This window comes from Symphodus melops, assembly GCF_947650265.1.
Source record: "Symphodus melops genome assembly, chromosome: 23".
Lineage (NCBI taxonomy): Eukaryota > Metazoa > Chordata > Actinopteri > Labriformes > Labridae > Symphodus > Symphodus melops.
In genome coordinates this window covers 9,603,891-9,631,288 of record NC_136713.1, presented here as the reverse complement: position 1 = coordinate 9,631,288, position 27,398 = coordinate 9,603,891, and the positions used below count along the sequence as shown (strand labels likewise).

Below are 27,398 nucleotides of genomic sequence, written 5' to 3'. Positions count from 1 at the left end.
ATAGGCCAAATGGTCAAACACCTGACACACACACACACGCACACACACACACACACACACACATTGCAGTAGCATTTAGCCTATGCTGCATGCTATATGAAGTGTAACGTCTGCACTCCTACAGAGAGACGCACGTTTGCAAGAGATGTGATTTAAAAATCACACTAACCAGAACTGAAAAACATCCTGGCATATCTGTGAGATGATGTTTAGTCCACGTGATTGGTTATTCAAAGAATCCAGGTTCAAGATAATAAGCTAGTCTGCGTACAAAGAGGTAGCAACAATGTGATTGATGGTTCATTGTACCTTCAACAAACAGGTGGATTTTTTTTTATTTTTTAAAGATTTATTTTGGGCTTTGTGCCTTTATTGGAGAGACGGAGAGAAAGGGGATAGTGTCAGAAATCGAGGAGAGAGAGGGGGGGGGGTCGACCTGAAACTTTTATTTCTTCAGAAAAAGTTAGAAAACGTTTGTGCCATCCAGATTCTTGAGACATCTTCCTGTAGCACAACAACCGTTAACCGTTAGCTTGTTGTTGTATCTCTCTTATATGTCCATCCAATCTTTGAACTTCAGTAGTTTCACGTCGAGGCTTCGCTTCCCCTTACTCTCAAGCTCGAACCTCTGCTCCTGCCTGTGAAGCATAAACCTTCTCGTGGACATCGACACGTTCCTTTCAGGGATAAAACGCTCCAGTTATTTCCTGTTATCATCTTTTTGTGCCGGAGGATTTTTTTTTTTTTTTCTTCTTGCACATTCTCGCCGTTTCCGTCTGTTTGTTCCAGCCGGCTGCAGACAGCAGAACAGTTGCTGCAGCATATTTTAGGGGTCGCGTTTCGTTTCTTTAAATGTTCGTGGAGTCGAAAACAAACGGAGTCAGAGGACAAAGTGGTGCGAAACACACTGTAAAAGTAACACCAATACACACTCCAGCACCAGAACAGCTTGTACTGGTCGCTGAAGGTTCCAGAAGTGAACGGTTTAAACGCGTTGTTCTTAATTTCTTGACTTTCTAAGGAGACAGCCATTGACGAACCTTCCAGGGAGCTAAAAATCGCTCCCAAGCCGATAAAAAACTTGTCTCCGATACAGTTCCCCCAGTGTGTCTCCTGCTTGGATCGATACCACACACACACACATGCACACACTCACACCAGCGGCCTTTACTCACACTCGGGCCTGGCAGCGAGGGACGGCGTGGAGCTGGCGGGTCAATGGCCCGGGTCTCGCTCGCTTGATGGCCGTTCGTTAAAGAGCAGTCAGTCGGTCAGTGTTAACGGTGTCAGCGTTGATACTCCCGCGGGGGCCGCTCGCCCCTAATCACCGGCCAATCAATACCCGCCTGCCCTCGGAGCCCGACCAATCAAATTGACGTCTCTTGTTGACATATTGAACCCGGGAGGAAGGGGAGAGGAAGTTGTAGCTGTTCTGTGTTTTGATTATGCAGAAGAGGGAAAAGTTTCACAGCTATATTTGGCTTGTGGTGCGTTCAAGGACACGCGTGAGGCAATGTTGTTTGAATTTGTCAAACATTTTCAGGTGAAAGAGCGATAAAAATAGAAAACGATGTCCAAAATATCAAACCAGATCAAAGAATGTGGGTTGTTGTTTTTTTTTAACGAATGTTTTTTGGTCTATTTTTTGTGCGGAAGCTAACTCCACCATGCCACTTTCTATCAGTTTGGCACTATTTTCTCTCTGTGACAATTTCACCTGTGTCTCTGCGGGTAAGCATGTTTTTTTTCACTCCCTCTTTTCTCTTTGGGGTGAGATATTTTTATCAGCTCCATGGGGTTTCTGTCTCACATCCGCACAGTTTGTATTCCTGCCTCTTCTCCTGTGCGCTCCTGTCATATTTTGGCATTTGCAAATAAGCCAAAACTGAAAATATCAAAACTATTTCTCGGTAAAGAAGTCCAGGAGCTGTTTGAAATCTTGTCGCCAATCCTGTCTCTTAAATCTGTGCCGTTTTAGGCGAGTTGAAAATGGGAGGGAAGTGGCAGAAGTTTGGGATATGAAAGGGGGAACAGGCCCGCGTGGCGGCGGCGGTGACACTGGAGCCTCAGTCCTCGGTGTCTGTCGCTGAGTCGCCCCGTTCGTCCATCTGTCCGCGCGCTCTCAAAGGGACATTTGTCCTTCCTCCCTCCACAAGGGTCATTCAGAACACACACACACACACACACACACGAGCATGCAGATAAAGACACAAGGACGCACACGCTCTTGTGACCGGACAAATGGACACTCGCTGACTCTGAGCGAGGCACTTCAGGATCGCTTTAATGATCGTCGAGACTTTCGAGACACTTAAAGGAGGAATGAGACGCAGGAGAAAGCTTCAGACTTTCACTCTTTATTGACCAGTTGATTACATTAGAGCAGTGAAAAAAAACATACAGTGAAAAACCAATCCATCCATCAAGACAAAAAAAGAACATGAAATATTTGAGCTTTTCTGTTCTTAATAAGAACTGAATGTTCTCTACACTTTTTGGGACACATATTATGAACACCATACGTGGTGGAGATACATGGTTTTCCCCAGGACAAAAATAGCATTGTGTCATTCAAATCAGCAGTTTGCCTTTATTCAGTTTAGTGTTAACAAAGGGTAAATATAATACTTTCAAGACAAATGAAAAAACAGTGAAAGATGCTTTTCTTAATGAGGTTTGATATTAAAAAAACTCAACATGTCTCAGCTGTCAGAAATCCTTCAATGCAGTCCAGGTGTGTAGATATTAACTCTCTCACTGAAGCATGTTTGCGTTCTACATCCCCACCTAATTTTATTCATTAGAAACACGTTACAGCACTCTGCTGTATGAGTAGCTCAGGTTACAAATATGGAACGGTGTAAACGTTGTAGAAAAATCCCTGGTTACATAAAGTGATAAAGTCCAACCTCAGCTCTGCCAAAAGACCTTATGAAACCGTATATCTGCGAGGAGCTGGCGATAGAGTATTTTCAGTAGGAGACTTGACAATGTGACATCATGCTGAGGGGAAATGAGCGCGAGCAGAGATATATCCCCCCCCCCCCCTCCAAAAAAAAAAAAAAAAAAACTGAAGAAGAAATTCTACCGGCTCTATCCCTGAGCTTCACTGACAAAAATGTCTTTAGGTGGTGAGGATTATGGATTAATCTATAATAACTAGTGAAGGAAAAGAGAAAGGGACAGGAAGGAAGCAGTGTGCAGAGCCTGGAGTCGACGAGAAACAGTGCCTCATCATCTAATGTCCCACTAATATTCCCCAATCATAGCGTTTAGACGTCGGAGAAATTAATCATCCTCTCCTGACACTGGCTGTCCACAAAGTTCATTAAATAATAATCTACAAGTTGTGGAGATTTTCACACGGCCCCACCCCTCTTTTTTTTTCTTTTTCTTTTTTTTCTCCCCTTGATAATCTGTTTATCCGTAAGTGTCACATTACATTTGCAAAGCAGCTGGGGGGGACCAGTGCCATCGTGTACGGAGGGGCTCGAGTGTGATTACCCGGCCGCGTATTTGGCGCACACTCAGACTTGTCAAATCCTTTGATCTGAACTGTCTTCATAATCACTTCAAAAAGTCTTCCAGAGAGCGTGAGGGCTTTACAAATGGGCTGTTCACTATCACGGACCGACACTCTTACTGTGTGTACTGATATGTGTGTGTGTGTGTGTGTGTGTGTGTGTGTGTGTGTGTGTGTGTGTGTGTGTGTGTGTTTGTGTGTTTCAGTGATTTTAACACTTATCTGCTCAACTGAAACCACTCATATTTGGGACAAAAGTCAGGAAATGTATTTTAAAATATCCACATATGGACTTATTTACCTGAAATATAGATTTTATTTTTGGTATGTTATTCGGGGTGCAAGTTCGACTGATGATCGATCACTTCAGAGTGAAAAGGATCTTTGTGTCCATCAATTTAAAGTCCATTTGTTACAGCAAGTGTTGGTTTGAAGCCGTTTAATTCATTGGAAATAGCTCGCAACAACAGACGTCATTTCAGTGATTGATTCATTGTTTTGGTTTTTGTTTTGTTTTAGACAACATAATCTTAATCCTTTCTGTAAGTAAAGCATCTTATTTAACATCTTTGTTTGTCAGAAAATTAATCTCCATTGTGAGGTCAAAAGATTTCTCACAATGGAACAAAGACGTACTTCACACTTCCTACTCAAAATCCCACAATGCAACGTGCAGCTCTGGAGACATGTGAAAACGCTGCAGCTGTTAATGATGACACACATTCATGATCAAAAAGCGTCTTTTAAAGCCAATATGATGCTGATTGATGCTGTCCTCTGTGACCTTTGAGTTTGTGGCTGTTGCATTGTGGGAAAGTGCGTTCTTTTGTGATGCAACGCAGGTAAACAACAGGGTTTTAAAGCAGCTGATTGGCCCTCTTCTCAGGAAACACTTTTATCAGATATGTGTACTTTGCTTGATTATTTCATTGTATTTTGTCGTGCTCTCTTCTTTCCCTCAGAGAAATCTTGTTCTTTTCCTCCTCTACTTTTCCCTGCTGCTTTAGTTGTCGTGGTAACATACAAAGTTTTGAATAAAACACTTCCACATGTTTGCTGCTTACATATGAAGCCTCTTTAATCATACGCCAGTAAGGACATTTGAATGATTATAAAACACTAAGGGCGGACTGTTAAACCATGACTGCTCCGTTTTGCTGATGATACTCTAGTTTTCACACGTTAAAGTTAAAAGATGGAACGTTGACTGGACATTTTGTATTTTTAAGCTTCGACGCCCTGACTTCCACCTTCAAAAGCAATCTGAAAATGTGAGAAAATAGCACGTGGTAAATAAATACAAGTTAACTCTGATGCAAACTTGACGCAGCTAAATGGAGCTTAGCCACGATGAATGTTATTTTAAACAGCTGCGCTTCCTCTGATTTGAAAACGTTTATTTGTTCACAGGAGGGATATTACAACTTATTCTTTGATCAAAAGTCATAAAACTGTATGAATTAAATTCCTCCTTCGAACTGAGCAGAGGTCTAATCAGGCAGAACACACCTGTTTTGGTGTACTGGCCCTTTAAGAAAACAGCTTCGTAATATGATAGTTTGTTCCTCTTTCCTTCACGGTTTTGCGTCTCCTCGGATAAACTTTTTCTTGTGGAGCTGCAGAAACATAATGCAATAACAGTTTACAAACAATATGTGCAAGACAGGGTGCAAAAATAAAGGACTATTCCACGCTTTTTCCACCTCGATTTAGGAACAGCTGTAGATCCAGTCTTGTGGTTTGTGTGACGGATTTTATAATCTCAGCGGCTGCACGTCTGTCTCTCTCTCCTGGTGTGTTTCTCTCCACGTAGAGAGGAGGGATGGATGGTTGGAGGTGGCAGCAGGGAGGTGAGGGGTTGTAAAAAAAAAAAAAAAAAAAAGGAGTCAATCCCCCCACTCCCTACCCCTCTCTTCGTTCTGTGCTTCAACAAAAGCATTTGCATATTTTTATACTCTGTCTCTCTCTCTCTCGCTCTCTCAAAGAAAACAGCCCGGAGCGTGAATACTCCAGCAGCGGGCGTGCAGAGGAAAAACGGAAGCTGGGGAGACGGAGCGTCCGCTTTTGCTGGGGGATAGAGAGAGACCGTGCAAGTACACACACACGCACACACACACACACACACACACACACACACACACACACTTAGAGTACACAAGCTCAGGCCCTTACCTCTAGAGGTTGTGCATCGGGGGGAGGAAAGGGAGGACAAGGAGGGGAGTCGTTGAACGACCAAAGTTTTGAGTGTGTGTGTGTCTGTTTGTGTCGTGTGTGTGTGTGTGTGTGTGTGTGTGTGTGTGTGTGTGTGTGTGAGTGTGTGTGTGTGTGTGTGTTGTCATGCAAGGGGACTGTGGCTCTCCTGGAAGAAGAAGAAGAGACAAAGAGAAAAACAGACATTAGAATCTGATCGGTGCACTCTTAAAAAGTAAAATAATTGAAATACACCAAACCAGCAGAGGAAAGTCACAACATATATTTACTGTTGTGCAGAGAGAGAGCAGCAGTGAGCTACAACAACAAGTATCTCCATTTGATGCACTTGATGTACTTAAGAGTTTGATTTCGTACTTGTGTTTGTATAATGGATCTAAGTACTTGTTCCAGAAACGCTTACTTCATGGAAACACCATTTCACTCTTTGTATACCTGCTCACCTGAGAAGTTCAACAATTTACACGCAAAAAGAAAAAAAAAAATAGAAATGTGTTCTCCTTCGGATGAGTCACATTCAAACAACTTTGTGAATCCTAATTATGGGCAATTGGAATCGTCGCCTCTGCGTCAAATGAATTTAAAAACAGCAACGTTTGACAACACTAACTTTAACTCAAATATGAATTATTGATATCAAGTCCTGTTCAGTGTCCCAGCCTCCACATCACGTGTGGTTTTCCTTCCCACTTCCTGTTTTTAAATCTGCAGTATACCTCTACAGATCATGTGGAGCTCATGCTCCCCATGGTTTGTTTTTGTTTTTCTTCACATGACTCAGCAGTCATCGTCTTGAAGAATAACAATCCTGTGTTTATCGCAGAAGCACAGAGAGTAGAAGATCCCTGCTCTCTGATTGGTCCTTCCCGCAGCAAATTGATTCTCAATCAAGGCCTGAGTGGCGTCTTGTGTTTATGTCTGTGTCGTGAAGACTGTTGCCGTTTTATGTATCTGAGTTCTGTGTTTTCTGATCCTGCTTCTGTCGACCTTTGTTTCACATTTCAGCACATTTACGAACACATCAAAAATCTGCTCTAAAGTGTGAACTTGACCCAAAAACTGACACTAAAAACGAATTTAATAAAAACATGCAAACACAAAAGAAAGAAAAATGCACTGCCTTTTATACAAAGGGATTTTTTTCTACTGAAGAAAATTAAAATCAAGAAAATACATCTTCCAAAAAGGCATATCCTTCATAAGCGAATCACTTTGCATGCTGAACATTGTATTCAGCACAGCAGAGGATTGAAAACAGGACAATGAACCCTGTTGTTGAGCTACTTATATTAAAGGAAAGTTTCTCTCCCACTGTACAAAACTACACACAAACTCACTTCCAACACCTTAACTCGTCAGCTCTGATTTTCCACACGCTTTATACGAGCTTCGATTTGTCCCCCAAAACCGATTTGTGCAAATATTTGCTGACATCCGCCGGCCTCTAGCAAGTCCATGAAAGCGTTCACTTTCTGCAGCTCTGAACAGTTTGTGTCTGGCAGCTCTTCACTGGGAACATGATGTGTTTTCAGTTTGTTTGGAGTAAGCAGAAGAAGGAGAACAGGCTAGTTAGCATAAGCAGCACTGCCCCTGCTAACTGAGAGGAGGTGGGGTGTGTGTGTCTGTGTGTGTGTGTGTGTGTGTGTGTGTGGGGGGGGGGGGGGGGGGGGGGGACAGTGAAGAGAAACTCAAATGTCAATGAGAGGAAATGTACGTGAAAGGACCAAGCAGAGCCGCCCACACGCTTTGATTGACAGGTGGTTCCTGGAGAGTGCACAGCAGTGAGCCATGAGAGACGGCGACACCCGTTTAAAATAAATACATTATGATGATTTTTTTTTTTTTTTTTAACTGACAGCTTTGTTGAGGAGTAGATTTGTTTTCTGATTGAAGCCGTTTATTTTCTAGAAACTTTCTGGAACAAGTCTTGGCCGATCAGGGACAAGTGGAACTCTTTTTCTGCCGAGAAAGAAAAATAAAAGTGAACAAACCAGAATCTAGGTTGCGTAAGGATACAGCTAGAAGGGTGTTTACGAAAATACTTTGAATGGACACTAGGGGGAGACTCTGAATATTAGATTGTTAAGGAGTCCGAGAGAATGTGGCTTCTTCTAATTAATTCCCACACAAGTATTTTCCTCTCATAATTGTCTTCTTAGTCACTCGTCCTCTATGCATATATCAGTGTATCTAACCTGTGAGAGAGAGAGGTCGCTACCACCATGATGTGCAAACCAAGAAAGGGACACTGAAAAACAAGATGGCAACCGTGCAAAATGTAGGCCTTCAAAATTAAAGTCTGTGAAGTCACACTTCTTATATAAACTCTATGATCAGATCTTGACTCATCTGGTCCCAATCGAGTAAAAACAAAAGCTCAACTTAAGCGAAAGGGAAGCTGACAGCTGCCTCACCTTGAGCTCAGCTGTTCCCTCAAATATTCTCCACATAAGGTGTCGTTTAAACATCAGAATACGGATCACAGCTCTAATACGGACTCCTTTGGGTGTAGCTTTTTCCTGCGTTGAAGACTCAAAGACGTACAGTGAGATTACTGAGAGCGCCGTTACATAACTGTGTCATTGAGAGTTTCAGCTCACAGGTTGTGTGAATGCTAAAGAGAGTTTCTGTGGCTGATACCGAAGACGTGCGCTTGTCATTGTTGTTGACTGCTAATCCAAGAGGTCTACACACACACACACACACACACACACACACACACACACACACACTGCAGACATGAGGCGTAACCGCTGAGAATTGGCCATGCTTTGCTAAGCTTTCGTCTCACACCTACAATATGAAGGTTACAGTCTGAGAACAGCGCGGTGCCGAGGAGAGAACGACGCTCCGCATGGCATTTCATTTCACGTGACACCCTGAATTATCTCGCGTTCAGTCGTACGAAGGTGGCGTTCCTGGGAGACCTCCATTTGGAGGTTAAAGGGGGGGGGGGGGGGGGGGACACAACCTCTCAGACATTTTTTTTTTTAATACTTTGACAATGAAGACGTCAACGTTAACGGCCATGTTCCGTCACGTTCAGCTTCGCAAAGTAACAAAATCTGGCAATTTTTTCCACGACACATTAAGCGATCAATCGATCTTCATTTCAAAGCACACAAAAAAAACTCTTTTAAATTCTATCCTCCGCATACTTTCAAAAACACAGTCGGTACACGTTGCTGCACACACTCAACATCACCTCCTTGAACAACAAGCAGACTGTGCTCGTCAGAACGCCAGAAACCAAGAGGGATATTTGACTTGACAGTCCATGCTGAGGCAATTTACCAACATGGTTGACCAACAAAGTTCTATTGTGCTCGACTCTGTGCTGCATTGTTTAACAACTCGACGTTTAAAGCTAGAGATTCCCCTCCGAACTAACTCTGCAACAAAAACAGAGGAAGGGCTTTAGCCTGGAGCTCTGCTGCTTCCTAGCAGTCAGAGCTCAGGGTTTTTTGTGCGTTTTTTGTGCAGCGGCTGTGAGCTCGGAGGGGTCGGCGGGCAGCGTGCAATCCCCCCTGAAAGCAGCTTTTGTGATGCTGCTTGGCTTGAACGCTCAGACCAGGCCCGAGCGAAGAAAGAGGGAGATGTGTGTGTGTGTGTGTGTGTGTGGGGGGGGGGGGGGGGGGGGGGGGGGGGGGCAGCTCTGTGAAGCAGGAGAGAGAGAGACAGAGGGCCTATAAGTGTGGACGATCATACAGCTGCAGAGGGTTTACAGTTGTCCATCCAGAAAGCAGCTGCTTCACTAATAAAGTTTCGCCTCTACATTACGTGACGTTTAGTGGATATACGTCAAAACAAATTCTGCTCAATCCTGATTGGTGAACCAAAGTACGTGACATCACATTTCACCTTCAAACCTTGCCTACAACGAATCAGCGATTAAAAACACCAAAACGTTTTTCTGAATACCCAAAAGGATCTGTGTTCTTCACATGAGAGAATAAAATGGATCTTGTTTAGTAGCTGGAGTCCAACATGCTTAAAATCCTCCAACATGGCGGACAGAGGTTGGATTGCGTCACCTTAAGGCCCCCCTTGGGCAGCTGCGTGTTTGTAGCTTCCAGTTTGTTTGTGTGTGTGTGTGTGTGTGTGTGTGTGTGTGTGTGTGAGAGCTGTAAGCCCTGGGAGGGAGGGAGGGAGGGAGGGAGGGAGGGAGAGGGGGAGTCATTTGGAAGAAGATGTATGTAAACCTATTTCCAAACAAATGGGCCTGACTGCACGGCAACAGAGAGAGGTGCCATAAGCGTCCAGCTTGCATAATGCCCGCATGAATCAAGACTTCCCCGGCTGCAGAACGTGACCACACAAGCTTGCGTATGAATAGCACATGTCACCCGCGGCCGCATATCATCAACAACAGTCGCCCGACCCCGACGGCAAAGTCCCATTCTGGAGTTTAGAGCCACTGATCATTATTATAGACGCCTTCGAGCTGCTGCTAGCGAGCAACGCTAAGCCAGTCATATGTGCTCACTGTTTGACGGAGACAGTAGGATACATGTAAAGCCAATACACCTCAATGCAGGGGCCTGAGGACCAGCAAGGCTTTTAAAGGTCCAGATACTGTACTTGGGTTCACTTCTACAAAAATGAAAGATGGGTGGATTTTGGGTACAAATCATATTACGCTATGCTATTGTGAATGCAGTGACCTGACTGAATTTGGAATTCTTTGACAGTTTAAAATCTACTTTAACGATCTGAAAATCATAATTCCATTTCAATCGCAAAGCAGCCATTGATTTCCATGAAGTCATTTGAATTCGGTGTTTCGTCATCTTCTCATCGCTGTGAGCTTCAGGAGAATCCTGAAACATTCGCACTTCTTTTCTGCGTGAAGAGAAGCTTCGACGAAACATCGCGGGTCTGAAAAGCGAACGGAGGTCAACGGCTGTCCTGTCGGCAAACGGAAAATCCACGCTCAGATCTTTGCACTGCGTGTTATACTTTTAACATAGACTGAAAATGTAAGTTTTGCCTGATATTTAGCAAAAATATGAAATGCAGCTCAGAAATGACTGGATGTTAATGGTTTCAGAGCGGCTCAAACGACACATCCCACAGGTTCTTTAACAAAAAAAAAAAATCAGGTTAAAAGGTCAAAGAGTCCAAATGATCACCTTGATGATCGTCTCATGAGAAACAATAGCCATGTTACCCAAGACGATGTTATTACAATTGTCTTAGTGTATTATTTGTTACCATTTACATCCTCTACTTCCCCCTCCATTCAGCCTGTACTGGTCCCATTAAAGCTGCTGTACATTTTATGCTCGTTTGCTGAATGTCATGGATCATCAGACTGACTCCTGTATGTGCTAACAAACCATGTATGCTGTCACCCCCTCAGCAAACGTCACATACAAACATACACCCACAAATCGGGACGTAGCGGCGCGTAAGGCTCAAAGAGGCCAAAATGTGCAGCTTTTCTGCGCTCCACAAGTGGAACGTTCCCAAACATGCACACATAGCGCGTGTGTTTTGAACGCCACGGAGGGCTCCCCGAGAGGCCTGGCTCAGCGTCAGGACCCCAAAGGCGACTCCATGCCCCCTCATATCCCCGAGCGAACATGGCAGCCACAGCGTGTGTGTGGAAGCATGTGTCTACAAACATGCATCTCAGAACCTGTGTGTGTGTGTTAGTGTGTGTGTGTGTGTGTGTGTGTGGTTTGTGTGGGCTGGCTTGGTTGCCCCCAACGCTGCACAACGAGGCAATCATTTGTCCCTGATTGTGGCGCAGGCAGCAGCGGTGCATTTGCGCCGGTGAAGGCGGAGAGACGACGTTTCGTCCCCGTTTCCCCTCATGAATATCAAAGATGAGGGCACATCGCCACATAAGGAAAAATTACAGCCCTATTATTTTATTTGCATTACCTGTAATAGGCCGCACATTGGGCGCTGTATTTATTGCCTTATCGGCAGCGGCTCTGCTGTAAACATTAGCTGATTTATTAGGCGCCCAGGCTTTTGCCCAAACATCACACGTAATTACTCTGCAAATAGAGCAAAGATGGAATCGGGAGTTTTTGTCGTGTTGTGGGTTTTGCGATGGATTGACCAGACTTAGCGGAGAGAAAAGCAGGCAGCTTTGCTGTTGCAGATGGAGGATCTTAGAGGGCTAGTTTTTTCTCCCCCCACCCCACCACCCCCCTCGCTGCTGGCTGGGACCCAGACGTGCCTGCTATAGAGCCTCGACAGGGAATCAGAGAATGGCTGTTATTTGTACAGCTCTATACCCAGAGTCGCTCCTATCGGGGATGTGGTTAGTGTTGTTTTTTCTCTACCTGAGCGCCCGCTTCCATCCAATTATGTTGTTTGTCTTCTCAAAGGCCTCAATACCTCTAGCTTTGCACTCCCTCCTCCCTCCCAACACGCCGCTCCACAAAGTTAGATAGAACGAGATCCATTAAGTTTAAAAAGCACGGGAGGGTTACCCTAGATGCGCCCGTTCTTCTGTTATCCAATTTTACTGGGATTTGGAGTGATTTGCGCCCAGCTCCCCGAGGGAAATAAATACTTTGATTAATGTAATCCTGGGCAGGGAGGTGCCGCAAAGCCTCCCCCCCCCCCGTATCCTCGGGGAACGCCACTGTTTAACAAACAAAAACAAAAAAAAAAAGCAGCGACTTTGTGGAGACATGCAAACCAAGCCGGCTGCACACTTGTTTGGATTTCCTGCGGATTTAGTTTATTTATTAATTACTCTGCTTAATAACATAATATCAGTGTTGATTAGCATGTGTAATACCAGCTAATACAATCGAAAAATAGCAGCGTGTCCGTCCACTCATTTGCACACACACTAACGGTTTGTTTTGACGCTGCTGGAAGAGGAAGTGGGGGTGTTGCGTGTCCACGGTGATGCGTTTGCACACATGCATGTATGTGAGCGACGGGAAAAGAAGGATGTGGCCTACGAGGATGGGGGTGGGGAGAAGCTGAAGACTGACAGATAAAGCACACACACACACACACACACACACACACACACACACACACTCACCCTTTACGACACACACATTTTTCCTCTCTCTCTTTCTCCTTTGACTCAGAAAAGCTGCACTTCATCTTATCTTTGCAGATCTGTCGCCACGTCACTCACCTCCTCAACTGACACACTAGTGGCTTTTTTTTCTATGTGTGTGTGTGTGTGTGTGTGTGTGTTGTGTGCACCTGTATCTAACCAGGCCGCACTGTTGTTTGTATCTTGTCCTCCTTTAAGAAACAAACCTCTGTGCAACTTTTGACCTTTATTCTTGAATGAATTCACGCCTCAAACGTTTTTCTACTGTGGTCGATGAAATCACCAGATTCGGCAGCTTTCCATTGAGTAACATGTCTTGAACGTGTTTCTCTATTTTGCAGCTCAGTCTTTCACAGAGTGGTGAACACCTCCTCATCTTTACTTCAGATAGACGCTCTCCGTCTCTCTGGGATGTTTTTTTTTCCACCTCCCTGATCATGTTGCTAACCTGTTGCCCTTTCACCTCATTAGCTATGAGGTTCAACTTTCTCCAGCCTTTCACTGCCACTGTCCCGACTCTTTAAAAACTCAAAAACTCAAAAACTCAAAAACAATGGCATTCACCACTTTCAACTGTTTGTGATGAATTTGGAGCTTCAGTGTTTTGCGGATCATCACATTCTGTTTTTATGGCATGTCCTAACTTTATACGGTTTGGGGTTGTATTTTACACAAAGTGACCCTACTTTATCTGTTGCTCTTTGCTCTCTTCTCAACAATACAGATCTAATTATTTTGGACTACATTAAACACTTTGTCTCTGCTGAAATGTATCATCTTAATTTAAAAATATCAACCAGAAGAGAATCTCTGTATAAACAGCCAAATAACAGCTATGCTTTAATGTGTGTGTGTGTGTGTGTGTGTGTGTGTGTGTGTGTGTGTGTGTGTGTGTGTGTGTGTGTGTGTGTGTGTGTGTGTGTGTGTGTGTGTGTGTGTGTGTGTGTGTGTGTGTGTGTGTGGTTTCATTTAAGCCAAATTATGACACCCATATTGATCCCCAATCCAAAATCAATAGCAGCACGTGTGAGTCATGAGTCCACCTCAGCGTCCTGTGAGAACACTAAACATATCACCTCGCTGCTTATCAGCCCATTTACACGCTGTGTCTAATACAGGCCAATTACTAACCCCGCAGTAAGAGCTGTGTATATGACTCCATACATGGCTTTTATTAATAGAATATTAATAAAGAGCCTCTGTCTCGTTTGAATGGGTTAAGAAAAAAAAGGGCCATCCACGCGCTGAAATTGAAGGCATGTTTAATGCTTACACTGGTGTTCAGTGTGGCCCATTTAATTAACGCTATAGTAGCTACATTATCATTAAGTGCTCCGAGTTGGATTCGGCTTTAAATCAACGTTTGGCCTGACGTGCAGACGCACTCAACGTATGTCGTCTTGGATTAGCGGCTGGACCCAATAGGGGGGAGGAGGAGGAGTGTGTGTGTGTGTGTGTGTGTGTGTGTGTGTGTGTGTGTAGGGGGGGAGAAAATAAATTATAAAGCCCCATAGGCAACTTAAGTAGAGCCATAATTAAAACGGCAGGAATTGCACCAATTTAATCTGAATATTGTCACCTGGCAGACCGTACGCGGGGTTTAGACACCTTGTGAGGCTGACATAAATCTGCACGTCAGGTGTCATAAATTCATGAATCAAAGAGATGAGACTGTGAGGATGCTTTATGGGGGAGAGAGGAACGATGAAGGCGCTCTTTACGCACATTGAATGCTTTTATCCTCCTCTAAAAGTCACATTTTAACACATTTTTTACATCGAATCACCTTTGAAAACACTCCCATGTTCTAATAGTTCTGTTTTTTTATTATTAAAATTGTTTATGTAAGAAAATCCATCCAGGATCATGGAAGCATCTTGATAAATTAGACAATCTGCTCGCGCAGGAGTAAATAAACGGCCTCCTGCTCCCAATAAGCGTCATTGTGCAGCATGACAGAATGACTGCATAATGCGGAGCAATAGGGCTCAGTGCTGCAGGTTTTAGTGCCTCTGATGATGAGGATGATGAAGAAGAAATAGTGCAATTGGTGGGTCAAGCAGTGCACTCATTCCTGGGCTGATTCACGACTCGTTTGCTGAATAATTCTTCACGTTAGTCATACGTTTCCCCAGGAAGAGCTGCGGCATGGCGCAGACTTACGGGCTGCTTAGAGACTGGTTGAAAGCGTGCAGGGTCTATGTAATCTAAACACAAGGATATTTGCATTTCAACGCTGCCACTGATAGGCTGTCAGGCCTGCACGCGCTGATCAATACAAGCTTGTTTCATTAGAAGAAAATAATCATTTATGCCGCAATAAAATCTGGTTTTGTGTCCTAAAAATGTGGATAATTAAATTAAGGTGGTTTAATTGCCTCTGGGGTTGAGGGATGAACCAGGATACAGTCGGAGCCCTGTTTTTATTGGGCGTTTGTTGCTTTGATCTGCTTTATTGTGCATCAGCAGGGTTTACGTACTGACGCTGTTTTCTGCACTGATATCTTAATTGCTTATCATGTCATGAGGCTATCTATCATTTGTTGTCGTGCCTTTCCGAGGAAACGGTGGCCATTAAATTCCAAGAATGCACGGAGGCCTATACAGACTGCAAAGACATCTGTGGCAACAGTAAAGAGGGATTCATAAGGAATGAGCCAATCAGAATGCGTAAAATGCGAATAAATGACTCCCTAAAACGTGCCATTCAAGCTAAAATTAAACTTAAAACGATTTTTTTTTTTTTTTGGAGGACAATCTTAACAGTTTTGCATGATGAATTAGCGCGACCCCTGGCGGTAGGTCTGATTGAATTTGTAAATCTCTGTTGGAGCCTAAACGTTCCACCTCCACCCCTGACTCAGTCAACACCAGGCATTGAAGTTCAACAGAAAAAGACGTGATTCATTCACTTGAGTCACTTAATTTAGATGCTTTAAATATATAGGAATCGATGTTTACAGGAAGTTCAGTGTTACATCATTTTGAAGTGATGCACCAAAAAATGCTTTTGATCAACATCGTGATAAATTGGAAATCGTCAAATACTCAAGCTGTAAAGACCAAAACACTTTTTAGGAGGGTTTTATTTTCGAATGATGTCTGATTCAAACGAACACCTTTACTTGACTTTATCTTAATCATATAACTACAGTTTTGTGAAAGTCACGTTTTGTTGTTTGATTTCGTTACTGTAACGCGTTACCAGTGCTTGCCTCCTCGCTGGCCCGGGACACACCGAGCCTCTTTTTTCATCTCGACTCCAGTGCACAAACATACAGCTTAATGCGACTAGTGTTTCCCCCTTTTATGGGGCTCACCATGGCTACCGAGTGCTGGGCTCAGAAATGCGCTCTGCCTTCAATGCAGGGAGAGGAGTTAACCCGTGAGAAAAAAAGCACCAAAAAATAAGCCTTAACTGCAAAAACTAGGCGACTTCTGCAAAAATTGCAGTTAATGTGTGATAGATTAGTTGAAAGGTCGCAGAAAGTTGTATTATATCACCGCATTGGTGCAGATTTCTTCAACAAAATATATATCGTTTGTTTAGTTTTCTTGACTTTTCCTCCTTCCATCTGCAAATCTAAAACAATAAATAAACCAAACTGCATTCATTAAAATATCCGACTCTTCATTAGCAAATGTAACGAACCGTCGGCGTCGATAAGTGCAGTTTAGGACCTACAGGCGAGCGCATGCAAACTTTAAACAAACTTTGCAGCGAGGAGATCGATTTTTATTAAACGATTTCATATTGCACTTGCCTACGCGATCTCTCTGGAGGATTCAAACCGAGGGGTCTCTCTCTCTCTTTCTCTCTCCCTAGCTTTCTCCCTCTCTCTCTCGCTCCCTCTCCCTCTCTGCCTGCTTAAAATGTGATTGATTGTACTTTTCTCCGGTGGACATTCACTACAAAACAGCACAGCTTATCCATCTGCCCACTTTTTTTATCTAAAAAAACGCACGAGAATAAAAGGAGACGTTTTGGGCGCCGAAGCACACTGCGCATTATTGATTTTTACGCATTCTATGGTGGAGATGGAGAGATGTGCAATTCTTGTTTTTTAATACTAAGTTACAGAGAATAGGAGTGCATTTAGAGGCGTATGCTGAAATGTGATTTAAAGCAGCGAGGAGACGTTAAGGAAGCGCGTGACAGGCGCAGCGAGCTCTGTCGATAAACTGCAACATTTCTAACGCTTAAAAGCAAAAATCCGCACAGACGATTGTTGACTTACCTTGTGTCCGAGCAGGGGGAAAAAAGAGGAAATAGCTTCACATTGTTCACGCCGCAGCCTGTAAATGGTTATCTCCTTTTCCTACGACTCGGTGCTCCCTAAGATTTTCTTTCCTCTGCCTCAACTGAGCAGGAGCACTCCTCGGCTCGCGCTATTATTTTCACTAAAATATATGAAAATTTATGCAAATGAAAATCAGCACTAACTGTTCGTCTCTTGTTATACTTGGGGATGATTTTTTTCCTCTCCCCCTTTCTTTCTTTCTTTCCTTTTTGCATACAAAATAAATGAACTCCCCCAGCAGGAAACTTGGGGACCTTTTTTTTTATAATAAGCAAATAAATAATAAACACATCATATATCAGAGAGCAGTGTTTTTTTCAACGCGGCGTAGTGATTTCTTGGAGCTCTGCTGTGCTGCCTTTTGACTCTCCTTTTATATATGTTGTATTTTTTATTTTTTTCATTTTCAGGGGTTATCTAGCTTCTCTGCACCCTTGGTGTCACGTTTCTGCTGGCCGCCTGAGACGCCCTTTCAAAGCGTGCAGCGCGGATTGAACAGCAGTAATTTAGAGCGAAATCCTCACTGTATATTAATGAATAGAAGGGCCCCCATGCTTCTGGCCCCTAGCCTGCTTATTCAATGTAAACAAATCCACGAGGCTCCCTCGATTTGAAGCCAAATTAAATCTACTGGGATGAGAAGAAGAAGAAGAAGTCGAGGGGGGGGGGGGACTGGCATCTACTCCTCTGCCCTGAAATCCTCCTTTTACAATCTGTGCGTCATCTTTGGAGTTAGGTTAAGGCACGACATGCAGCTCTAACCTTTTACCACAGCTGAGTTAATCCTGTCAGAACATCACCTGCTGAAGGCCTCGTTTTAGCCAGGTGGTCTCAACAGGCTGCAGGCACCCTCAGCTCAAACTATGGGTGCACTTGGACACACACAATCAGACCCATGGGTGCGTGAACATAGGCGAAAAGGATCCAGACAAAGGCCCCATTCATGTGCAGGGTTATGTGGCCATCTAAAGGGATGCTGCGCTGTATCTCTGGCTGTAGTTTTCACGCGCAAATCCCCAAAGGAACCGCTCAATTTGCGCTTGTTTTGGTTGCCACTTTCTCTTTATGGCGTTTAGGCGCGGAAGCGTCACCATAACCTTTGTGCGTGAGCCTCTGAGGAGGGATGCGGGCTACGAGGATGGATGACCCGAGGACGTGCACGTCCTCTTTCTTTAACACATTTATACGCTGTATACTCTGCGGTGAATTCAGGGTGCAGTGTCATGGTTTCTTATTAGCAATCATGATTCTGGAACACTTTTTTTTCGACCTTTAAACAGTTATAGATAATTAATTTCACCTGTATATTTCACCTCAGCAGTTTAATGATGACAATGTAACCACTGAATAACGTGTGCAACCTGTTTTTTAATATATACATATATTTAAAATAGATGTTTTTCACTGGTTGCTCAAAGAAATGAAACTGGGCTTTATTCTATGACAAAATCAGTCATTCATAGATGCAACAAAAGCATTTTATAATGCCATGAGTGTGCATGTTTTGCATAAACTCTCAAGCCTTGAATTAGTCCTGGACATAACAAAAATCATAATAGCAAACTATGAAGTTTGAAAAATTATAATTTGCTCATTTGGATTTATAATCTTTCGTCATCTTAATAAAATGTTTTTATCTTCCTGTTTATGCTTTGAAACAGATCAACTTCATTAAATAAGGAAAAAAGGGCGTATTGAAGTTCAATGTGAACAAACTTTGCAAGTTTATCTTGATGATCACAAAGCAGAGGTCACACTTTATCGACCTTTTTATTTACCCCTTCACCCCTGTTTGTGTACTAATACCTCAGCGCTGTTTACTACCGAGTTGTGTTCCCCCGTTTTGTTTGGACTGCAATTAAAAACCAGCCAATCGGAACAGCCGGAAGGAGGGCTCGTGCGCCCCGGAGCAAGGGCTGGCGAGGGGCTGCCAATCACAATCTCTGGTAGCCAATGAGCGAGGACGCACGCTGGTGAACATCCGTGCGTAAAGACGGAGTTTTGGCGAGGGGCGTGACTACGCAGGCCTGTCAGCGAGAGAGAGAGAGCGAGAGATATAGAGAGAGAGGCGGAGAGAGAGAACAAGCGAATGAGAGAAGAGGCTCGCGAGCAGCGCCGTGCACTGTTATACTGGGATTGTACTTCAACGGGAGTTTGCGGTTTGGCAGGTTTATATACATCAAAACAGAACAAAGAGAGGCTCTACAGAGCTATAAAAGAAGAGAGTGAAAAGAATAAAGCGAGGGAGAAATCTCTGCGACTGAATTACAAAAGAAGTGAGGACTCTCTGCTAATGTTTTTCTCATCCAAAGGGGACATAAACTGGGACTTTGGACATTGTGGAGAATTTGCAAGGCTTTTTTTGTTTCGGTGAGCAGCAAAAGTTTGTTTGGGACGACGCTTTTTCAGCTGAATATTTTAATTTTAATGCGCCCAATTCCATCCCAGTGCAAAACTTTACAAACGGACTGCACATGGTTTCAAAGGGCTTTTGAAAAAACCTGGGATTTATCGCCGATTTCCATGCACAGTTTGAAGTAGAAAGCTGTAGATTCATGCGGATTTTATCCAGTTTTCTGCGGCTGTTTTTGAAGCTTTTTTGCGTTTTTACGCGCGTCGATGGTATCGCCAAAAAGCTCCCCATACTTTTAAAGTTTGAATAATTCATGAGATACAATTTGCCTGCTCGAAAGAAGTGACTGTAAAAGGGAGGGGGGTTATCCACAAACATATTCATAAGGGTTGACGGAATGGCCACCGCGGCTTCCAATCCTTATCTGGCCAGCAATAGCATCTTATCGTCCGGCTCCATCGTGCACTCTGACTCCGGAGGTGGCATGCAGCCGGGCAGTGCTGCGGTTACCTCGGGGTCTGGGGGTTACAGGGGAGACCCCTCGGTCAAGATGGTGCAGAGTGACTTTATGCAAGGCGCAATGGCAGCCAGCAACGGGGGACACATGCTGAGCCATGCCCATCAATGGGTGACATCGCTGCCGCACGCCGCAGCAGCCGCAGCAGCAGCCGCGGTGGCTGCAGCTGAAGCCGGATCGCCGTGGTCGTCGAGTCCCGTCGGGATGACAGGCAGCCCGCAGCAGCAGGACGTGAAAAACTCCGGCAGAGATGATCTGCACACGGGAGCCGCGCTGCACCACAGGCCCCCTCACTTAACCACCCATCAGACTCACGCCGGGGCTTGGGGGAGCACGACTGCCGCGCACATTAACTCAATATCCGGGGGACAGCAGCAGCAGCAGTCGCTCATCTACTCCCAGCCCGGAGGGTTCACTGTGAACGGGATGCTGAGCCCGGGGAGCCAGAGCCTGGTGCACCCGGGCTTGGTGAGGGGGGACACCCCGGATCTGGACCACGGCAACCATCACCACCACCATCACCACCAGCATCCGCACCACCAGCACCACGGTGGCGTCAACAGCCACGACCCGCACTCGGACGACGACACGCCGACGTCGGACGACCTGGAGCAGTTCGCCAAGCAGTTCAAGCAGCGGAGGATCAAACTGGGCTTTACGCAGGCGGACGTCGGCTTGGCGTTGGGCACCCTGTACGGGAACGTTTTCTCTCAGACCACCATTTGCAGATTCGAGGCTCTGCAGCTCAGCTTCAAGAACATGTGCAAGCTGAAGCCTTTGTTAAACAAGTGGCTCGAGGAGGCCGACTCGTCCACCGGCAGCCCCACCAGCATCGACAAGATCGCGGCGCAGGGAAGGAAGCGAAAGAAGCGCACGTCCATCGAGGTGAGCGTCAAGGGAGCTTTGGAGAGCCACTTCCTAAAATGCCCCAAACCTTCGGCGCAGGAGATCACCTCCCTGGCGGACAACTTGCAGCTGGAGAAGGAGGTGGTTAGAGTGTGGTTTTGCAATAGGAGACAGAAGGAAAAACGGATGACGCCCCCAGGAGTGGCTCAGACGCCGGAGGATGTGTACTCTCAGGTCGGCAATGTGAGTGCAGAAACACCGCCCCCCTCCATGGACTGCAAAAGAATGTTCAGTGAAACATAGAACAACACACCAGAATATTTTATAAGAATTTAAAACTGCTTAAAAACATACAGACTATCTCCAGGATAGACACATTTTTTTTGATACTGTGATTGTGAGGGAATATGAATGAGACTGCAAAATGTGTTTATATTTTTCACCAGAAACAAATCACCCTTTTTCCTCCCAAAACTCCCCCCTTTTCTGAAAAAAAACGCACCTTCTTCCAGGCCCTCAAAAATGTCTTAACCTAAAAGGTTCCTTCTGCTTTTTTCTTTCAGGGCCATTTTTTAGTAGATTACTTAAAAGATGAAGCGAGCGACCAGAGGGTGACAACCACAAGTTCATTCCACCAGGTAATTTTGGCGCATTAAACCACACCAAGAGGAAACCAAGCATTGTTTTTTTTTTTTATATTTTTGTCTCCCACAAAAAAGAAATTCCCTCCTTCTTTATCCCGTTTGATTGAAGAAACAAAGGAGCAGACATTTTGTATATTTAGGACTGAACCGCCTTCCCTCCCCTTCTTCCTCGCCTGACAATAACAGAAGGGGGGCAACAATATGAACAAGAGTGACATCCACGACGCTTCCACCATCATTCCCCTGCAAATTTTTCTCCCCCCCCCCCACCACCACCCTCACGTGGACTGCATGTTTTCACCCCCCAACACACACACACAAGGAGGAGGATTATACTTCTTTTTGTCCCATCTCCAGGCCCAGAGAGAAAAGGGAAAACAGGACTGTTCCCCTTCAAAAAACCGCCTGATCTTAAAAAGATCACCCCCTTTTTTTATATTATTATTTAAAGGACTTTGACAGCGTGAGTGGATTCTTCTCCTTTTTTTCTCAACAAAAAGAGCATAAGACATTTGCAAAAAGACTCCAAACTGCACTTATTTGAGGAAGAACAAAAAAATCTGTTGCCAAGTGTGACTGAGTGGGTGCTGTGGATATTCTATTAATGCTGCCCTTTCTAAGCAGTGTTCTTTGGTAGGTTTTAATAAACAAGAAACTCTGTAAAGCCGGCAATATAGATCACTAGATCAGATACTGATCTGACTTATTTACTTTATATTTTTCATCAGAATTACTTGTTTTAATATTTTATTCGGAATACGTATGAATTATTCCAAACGGTAATTTATTTTCCCCCTTTTCCTTCCTCTTCAGGAAACTTGTGTAAGATGCTTCCCTTTTTTTTCTTCTTTCAATAATTTTCCTCTATTTTGGTTGTTGCCCTTATTTTGTTATTTTTTTGTATTTCTAAAGGAGCACAAATCATCATAAAGCTGACCGTTGTTAGGTAATAAGGGTACAATTTTGATGTGATCATTTGATTGTAATTTAATTTCAGTAGTGGTTCCGTACGAGCTGATTGAGACACAATAAATTTGTTAGAATGAAATGCAATCACCTTGTGTTTTTGACATCTATATTCTTACATCGGGATTTTAGATTTAGGTTAAAGGGGATGCTGATGTATTTTTTATTTTATTTTTTTGGAAAGGAGGTGTTTGTACATCTTTCTTTCTGCAGCTGCAGAATCTCGTGATGGTGGATGTTTGTCCCAGATGAAGCTTCAGACGCTAATAATAACCTCCATTAGAATAAAGCAGGCTCCGTGTAGAGTGAAAACTCTCCGTTTTACACTAAACATTGTTTTTTAGAATCATAAAAAGCAGAGTAAGCCTTCCCGTGTCGTCTGAGCTTCGTTGAAGTATCGTCATTTACCAAGAGTTATGGCTCAGTTTAAACACATGTCCAGCAGCGTTTGTACTGCCCGTTTCTGCTGAAACATCGCGGTCAGCTGCATGAATGGCTCGTCTGTTTGTTTACATCTGCTCCTCCTGAGGCCTTGGGCAACAATAACACAGCCTTTACCTCTTCCTGCGAAAGCACGGACGCCTGAATGCATGTAGTATAATTTTTTTATATAAAACTACAAAAATAGACTGAATCTGTAACTATTAGAGGTTCAAAATGCATCTCCCTCATAGAGGCGTCCATGTTGTGGTGTTGGTGTGCACCGCGCCTCGTGTGCCTGTGTGCGCGCGTGTGTTTGTCTGTGTGCGTGTGTATGTTATGTAATGTTTACGTTGCAGCTCACAGTCCTGCATCCCATAATACTCACAAACCCGTCATTATGAGCGCCTGATTAATGCAACAAAAGCTCTAATCTGCAAAATAATTGATTTGCATTCACCCCAACAGCAGAATTGTACACATTCTCTGGCTGCATGGCTGATTTACATAGATTATGAATGGAAGCAAAGTGTAAAAACACGCACGCATGCGCACTGCAGCTCTTGCAGGTGTGTCGCGCACATTGAGAGGAAGGTTAGGTGCAAACCTTGCTGAGTTGTTTTAGGATGCGGGGCAGTAGGTCAGAGGGTTTATTGATTGTGTCTGTCAGGAGCTAAGCGGCCTCCACGCGGGGAATGCTGGGTGACATGGGGCAAGGGTGCGGAGTAACACTATGGTGGTTATTTGGATTTTGTGTGTGAAGTGTATAACAGGGATACTATTCCCAAAGAGCTTTTAATATTCAGTTTGTAATCATTTTTTTTAACATAATAATTTGAAATAATTCATCTAGTGTTTTAACTGTGTTGCAACAGGGGACTATTTTTCGTCACGGCTGCAAAAGGCGATCGTGTCCCCCACCAAAAACTTTCTTTTCTTCTTTGCCTATTCAGCAAAACTCAACAAAACGTGTCCTCGCGCTGCAGGATTTGAATTTCGCGGATGATTTCCCATACTAGTTGCTTAGCAACTGAATTCAGTGATATAGAGGAGTGGGCATCATTTTTCTTTGTCTCCATTAGTAAAAGTGGCAGCACAGACACGCTGTGTGCAGCCTTTAAAACTTTATATTGCGTTATTTATTTACACATATGCTGCAGGTATTTTGAACGTCACTGACTTATCTCTTGAAGCTTATAATTGTAAAAACTTTACTAAAATAATAGACAGATGTTCATAAACGATTTAAAAATAAAGCACGTGTGCAGAAAGGCTCCTCTCTGGCCTGCGTGCACCTTATGCACGAGCTCATTATGTATGCAGCACCCGTGCTCCTCTGCTATGAAATCCAATGCAAAGTCACATGACGTGCTAAAATAAGCTTCCCAACAGAACAAGACCTTCACCGCAGAGAGGGACACTAAGAATAAGTTGACGCTTACAATGTGCATCCTACAAAAAAAAAAAAAAAAATCACCCTCTTAAATGGATGCTCTTGCAGAAAAATGGGGATTTTTTTTCAAACTAAAGGCGACACAAAAAGAGTATAAATCTCATAATGTGCTTTGGTTCGCCTATTCTGCAGCAGCTTTGGCTTTTCCATGGGTCTTGAAAACCATGTTGGCAGTACAAACGTGTGTGTGTGTGTGTGTGTGTGTGTGTGTGTGTGTGTGTGTGTGTGTGTGTGTGTGTGTGTGTGTGTGTGTGTGTGTGTGTGTGTGTGTGTGTGTGTGTGTGTGTGTGTGTGTGTGTGTGGATACGTCCAGGCCTGAGGAATACATAGCTTATTGATTCAGGACGTCAGTGGCTCGTCTGGCGCATTAAAGCTGCTCTTTAAAGCAAAGACTTGAGCCTCACTTTTGTCCCACAAAAAGGAACTTTGAAGGCTTAAATTGTTGTCAATGTTTGACGTTAATTTCAACAAGGATCAGCCGATTACATTTACATGTTGTAACCAAAAATCTGATTAAAAGAAATAGGCCGACCCGGATTTATATTTGATACATCACCACGTTATATTACACTGAGAGCTTTTGCACTAAGTTCAATGTTTTTATAGGCTACCTCCTAATTGGCTTTGCATGTGTTTTATGTTTGTTGTCAGTATCATGGTGTGTTATTAAATTTGTTCGCAGAATACACACACTACATTTCACTTTTTGATTAAATGTGAACGTTTAAACACATTTACTTTTATATTTTTTAATAATTATATTTCTATGCTTTTTTATAAGATACAATATTAAATGTATACGCTTGAAGTATAACATGCACTCAGTTTTTAGATGCACTCTGAGACTTGGCTTAATGAGTGGTGTCACAGGCTTTGTATATACCTGTTTTACACGTACACCTTCTTACACACACACACACACACACACACACACACTAGCATGTGGTCTGTCCTCCTCATACTGTATTTACTCCACGTGTCGAGCGCATGAATATGGATTATAGTGAGCTGCTCTCCACAGGGAGTCTTCCTCTTCTTCTTCTTCTCCTTCTTCTTCTTCTTCATCCTCATCCTCGTGGATTTATGTGCTGCAGGAGAAAATGTCCTCCTGTCTGCTGCTGACTTTTGATCACTATTGTTTCTGATATTTTACAGTGAGTAACACCGCTTATTTTTCATTCCTTTATTTGTCGTTTTGTTCAACTCCAAGACAAACATCATCATGTGCATTATTTTATTCGCCACTTACGTCATACATGTATTAGTTGAATTTATTGGCTTAATTTACGGTTAAATTGTTGGTAATTGTTTTCTTTTCGTTGTATTATTTTGACGCTATTTTTGTCAAAAAGTTGGGGCATAAACTCACATTGTTCATTCAAATAAGTTAAATGTAAAAAAAATAGGAAATTATTATTATATATTGTTTAATTATTATTATGCATACAACTACTGGACGATAAAAAAAAAGGATATACAATTTTAGGACGTAAAAAAATAATAATAACACGAGGATTGACATGTGACAATGAGAACATAAAATCGTTTTGTAGCAGCAGAAAATAAAGTATGAAAAGAAGCGTGACGTGACTCTCCGGGGTTTCCTCTCCATAAATTGTGAAGGTCATCGTTTTGTGAGCAGCAGCAGGATGGATGGATGGATGGAAAGGTGGAAGGTAAAAAAGAGGAAGAGGAGGGGTGGATGCACGCGCTGTGAAGAAGGTAATGTACCGCCTGTCTGCTTTGCTAAACACACGTCAAGCACACCTGTGCACGCGCGCTGCACTCCTCTTTAAGGTCTGTTCTTTCAATTCAATCCAAACGCGGATTTAACGCTTTTAAATCACCAACAAGAGTGATTCCAGTGGATTAAATTTGCAACTTTAACGACAAAAAGTCCTCTTTATTAAGAAATTGATCATTAAGCTGAATATTTAGCATAGAACATACCCCTACAATTTACAGCAAGACGTCTAAACTTTGTTCGAAAAGGCTGGGAAACTCCGTTTAATATTTATATAACCGTCGGTCAAGTTGTTCTTGTAAAGTCCAATAAATTACATTTAATAATATATAAATATATGTTAAACTCTTGCTTCCATTTGCAATGACATTTCGCCTAAAATAAATGTGCAATATTAATACAAATATTGTAAAATGATTGAAATTGTCTAATAATTAAATTGAAGGATGATAAATTCATTATAATCTAAACCGTAAAGTCGTTACATATTCGACTTTTCTTCATAAAATACCAATTATTTGAGTTCACATTGGCTTTACTCAATAAATAATATTTCTCCTACCGTCTTTAAATGCATCAACATATATATAAGCAGCGTTATTAACCTTTCATTGCATTTCCGCCTGTTTTAACGCACGCGCTGCTTCTCTATAAATTCTTTAAAAGAAGTTTTCAGGTCGCAGACAAAATCCCGGGTGAGTCTGTGCTGCAGGTCAGTCCACACACGTACACACTACTGCTCAACGGATTAATGCAAGCATAACAAAATCAGGTCTTAATTAAATGTGTGTTTTAGCAGCTCGTGCATGGTCCAGCGACATCCTTTATTTGTCTTAGTGGTGTTAGAATTCTTGTTGAGTGAAGTTTTTATGTTGTTTATGGAGGAAAAGTTACAGCAGGATTAAACAGGCCCTCACAGAGGCTCAGGCCTTCTGAATGTTGTCTCGTGCATTTTAAATTACTTGCAGAAAACTCACATTATGATGGTGTGAGTTTCTTACAAGTCACTTTATTGTGTTATTAGTTTTTCTTTCTGTCTTGTGTGAAAAGAAACAGCTCGAGGAATGAGACTAAAACGATGCAAAGTCGATTAGTTTATTCAAGAATTATTCTTCAAACATATCAATAACGAAATAAAATACCCAGTTCTAACCATGATAATAATCCTCATTCAGTATAAAAACCTGTTTCCTTTTTAACGTAATGCAGATGGCTCCCCTCTGCAGCTTCTCTGACCTTGCAGCGCCCCCCTGTGGCCGTCTGAGCTGACTCCACAAAGTTATCACTCCTGACAGAATTATTGAAACCCCTGTATTACCGATCACAGGATATTTATGAAGCAGCTGTTTTAGCTGAGTTTAGTCACTTTAAATGTTTTATC

The 27,398-nt window shown here is 43.2% G+C and overlaps 1 protein-coding gene and 1 long non-coding RNA gene across 3 annotated transcripts; one reads left to right on the top strand and one right to left on the bottom strand.

Annotated features, from left to right (window-relative positions):
• Positions 1–5,791: 5,791 nt before the first annotated feature.
• LOC306818750 lies at positions 5,792–18,446 on the bottom strand. Its single transcript, XR_013778359.1, has 2 exons — positions 17,012–18,446; positions 5,792–5,882 (listed from the first exon to the last, which is right to left on the bottom strand). It is a non-coding gene; the product is annotated as an uncharacterized lncRNA (long non-coding RNA).
• A 76-nt stretch (positions 18,447–18,522) lies between these two features.
• Positions 18,523–22,482, top strand: pou3f3b (POU class 3 homeobox 3b). 2 transcript variants are annotated; one of them, XM_079336467.1, is made up of 2 exons: positions 18,523–21,024; positions 21,354–22,482. In XM_079336467.1, exons 1-2 carry the CDS (start codon positions 19,825–19,827, stop codon positions 21,444–21,446), a joined length of 1,293 nt encoding a protein of 430 aa, XP_079192593.1. In that variant the 5' UTR covers positions 18,523–19,824; the 3' UTR covers positions 21,447–22,482. The 2 variants fall into 2 exon arrangements, with proteins under 2 accessions (XP_079192593.1, XP_079192592.1); XM_079336466.1 differs by having other exon boundaries at positions 18,771–21,033.
• Positions 22,483–27,398: the final 4,916 nt, after the last annotated feature.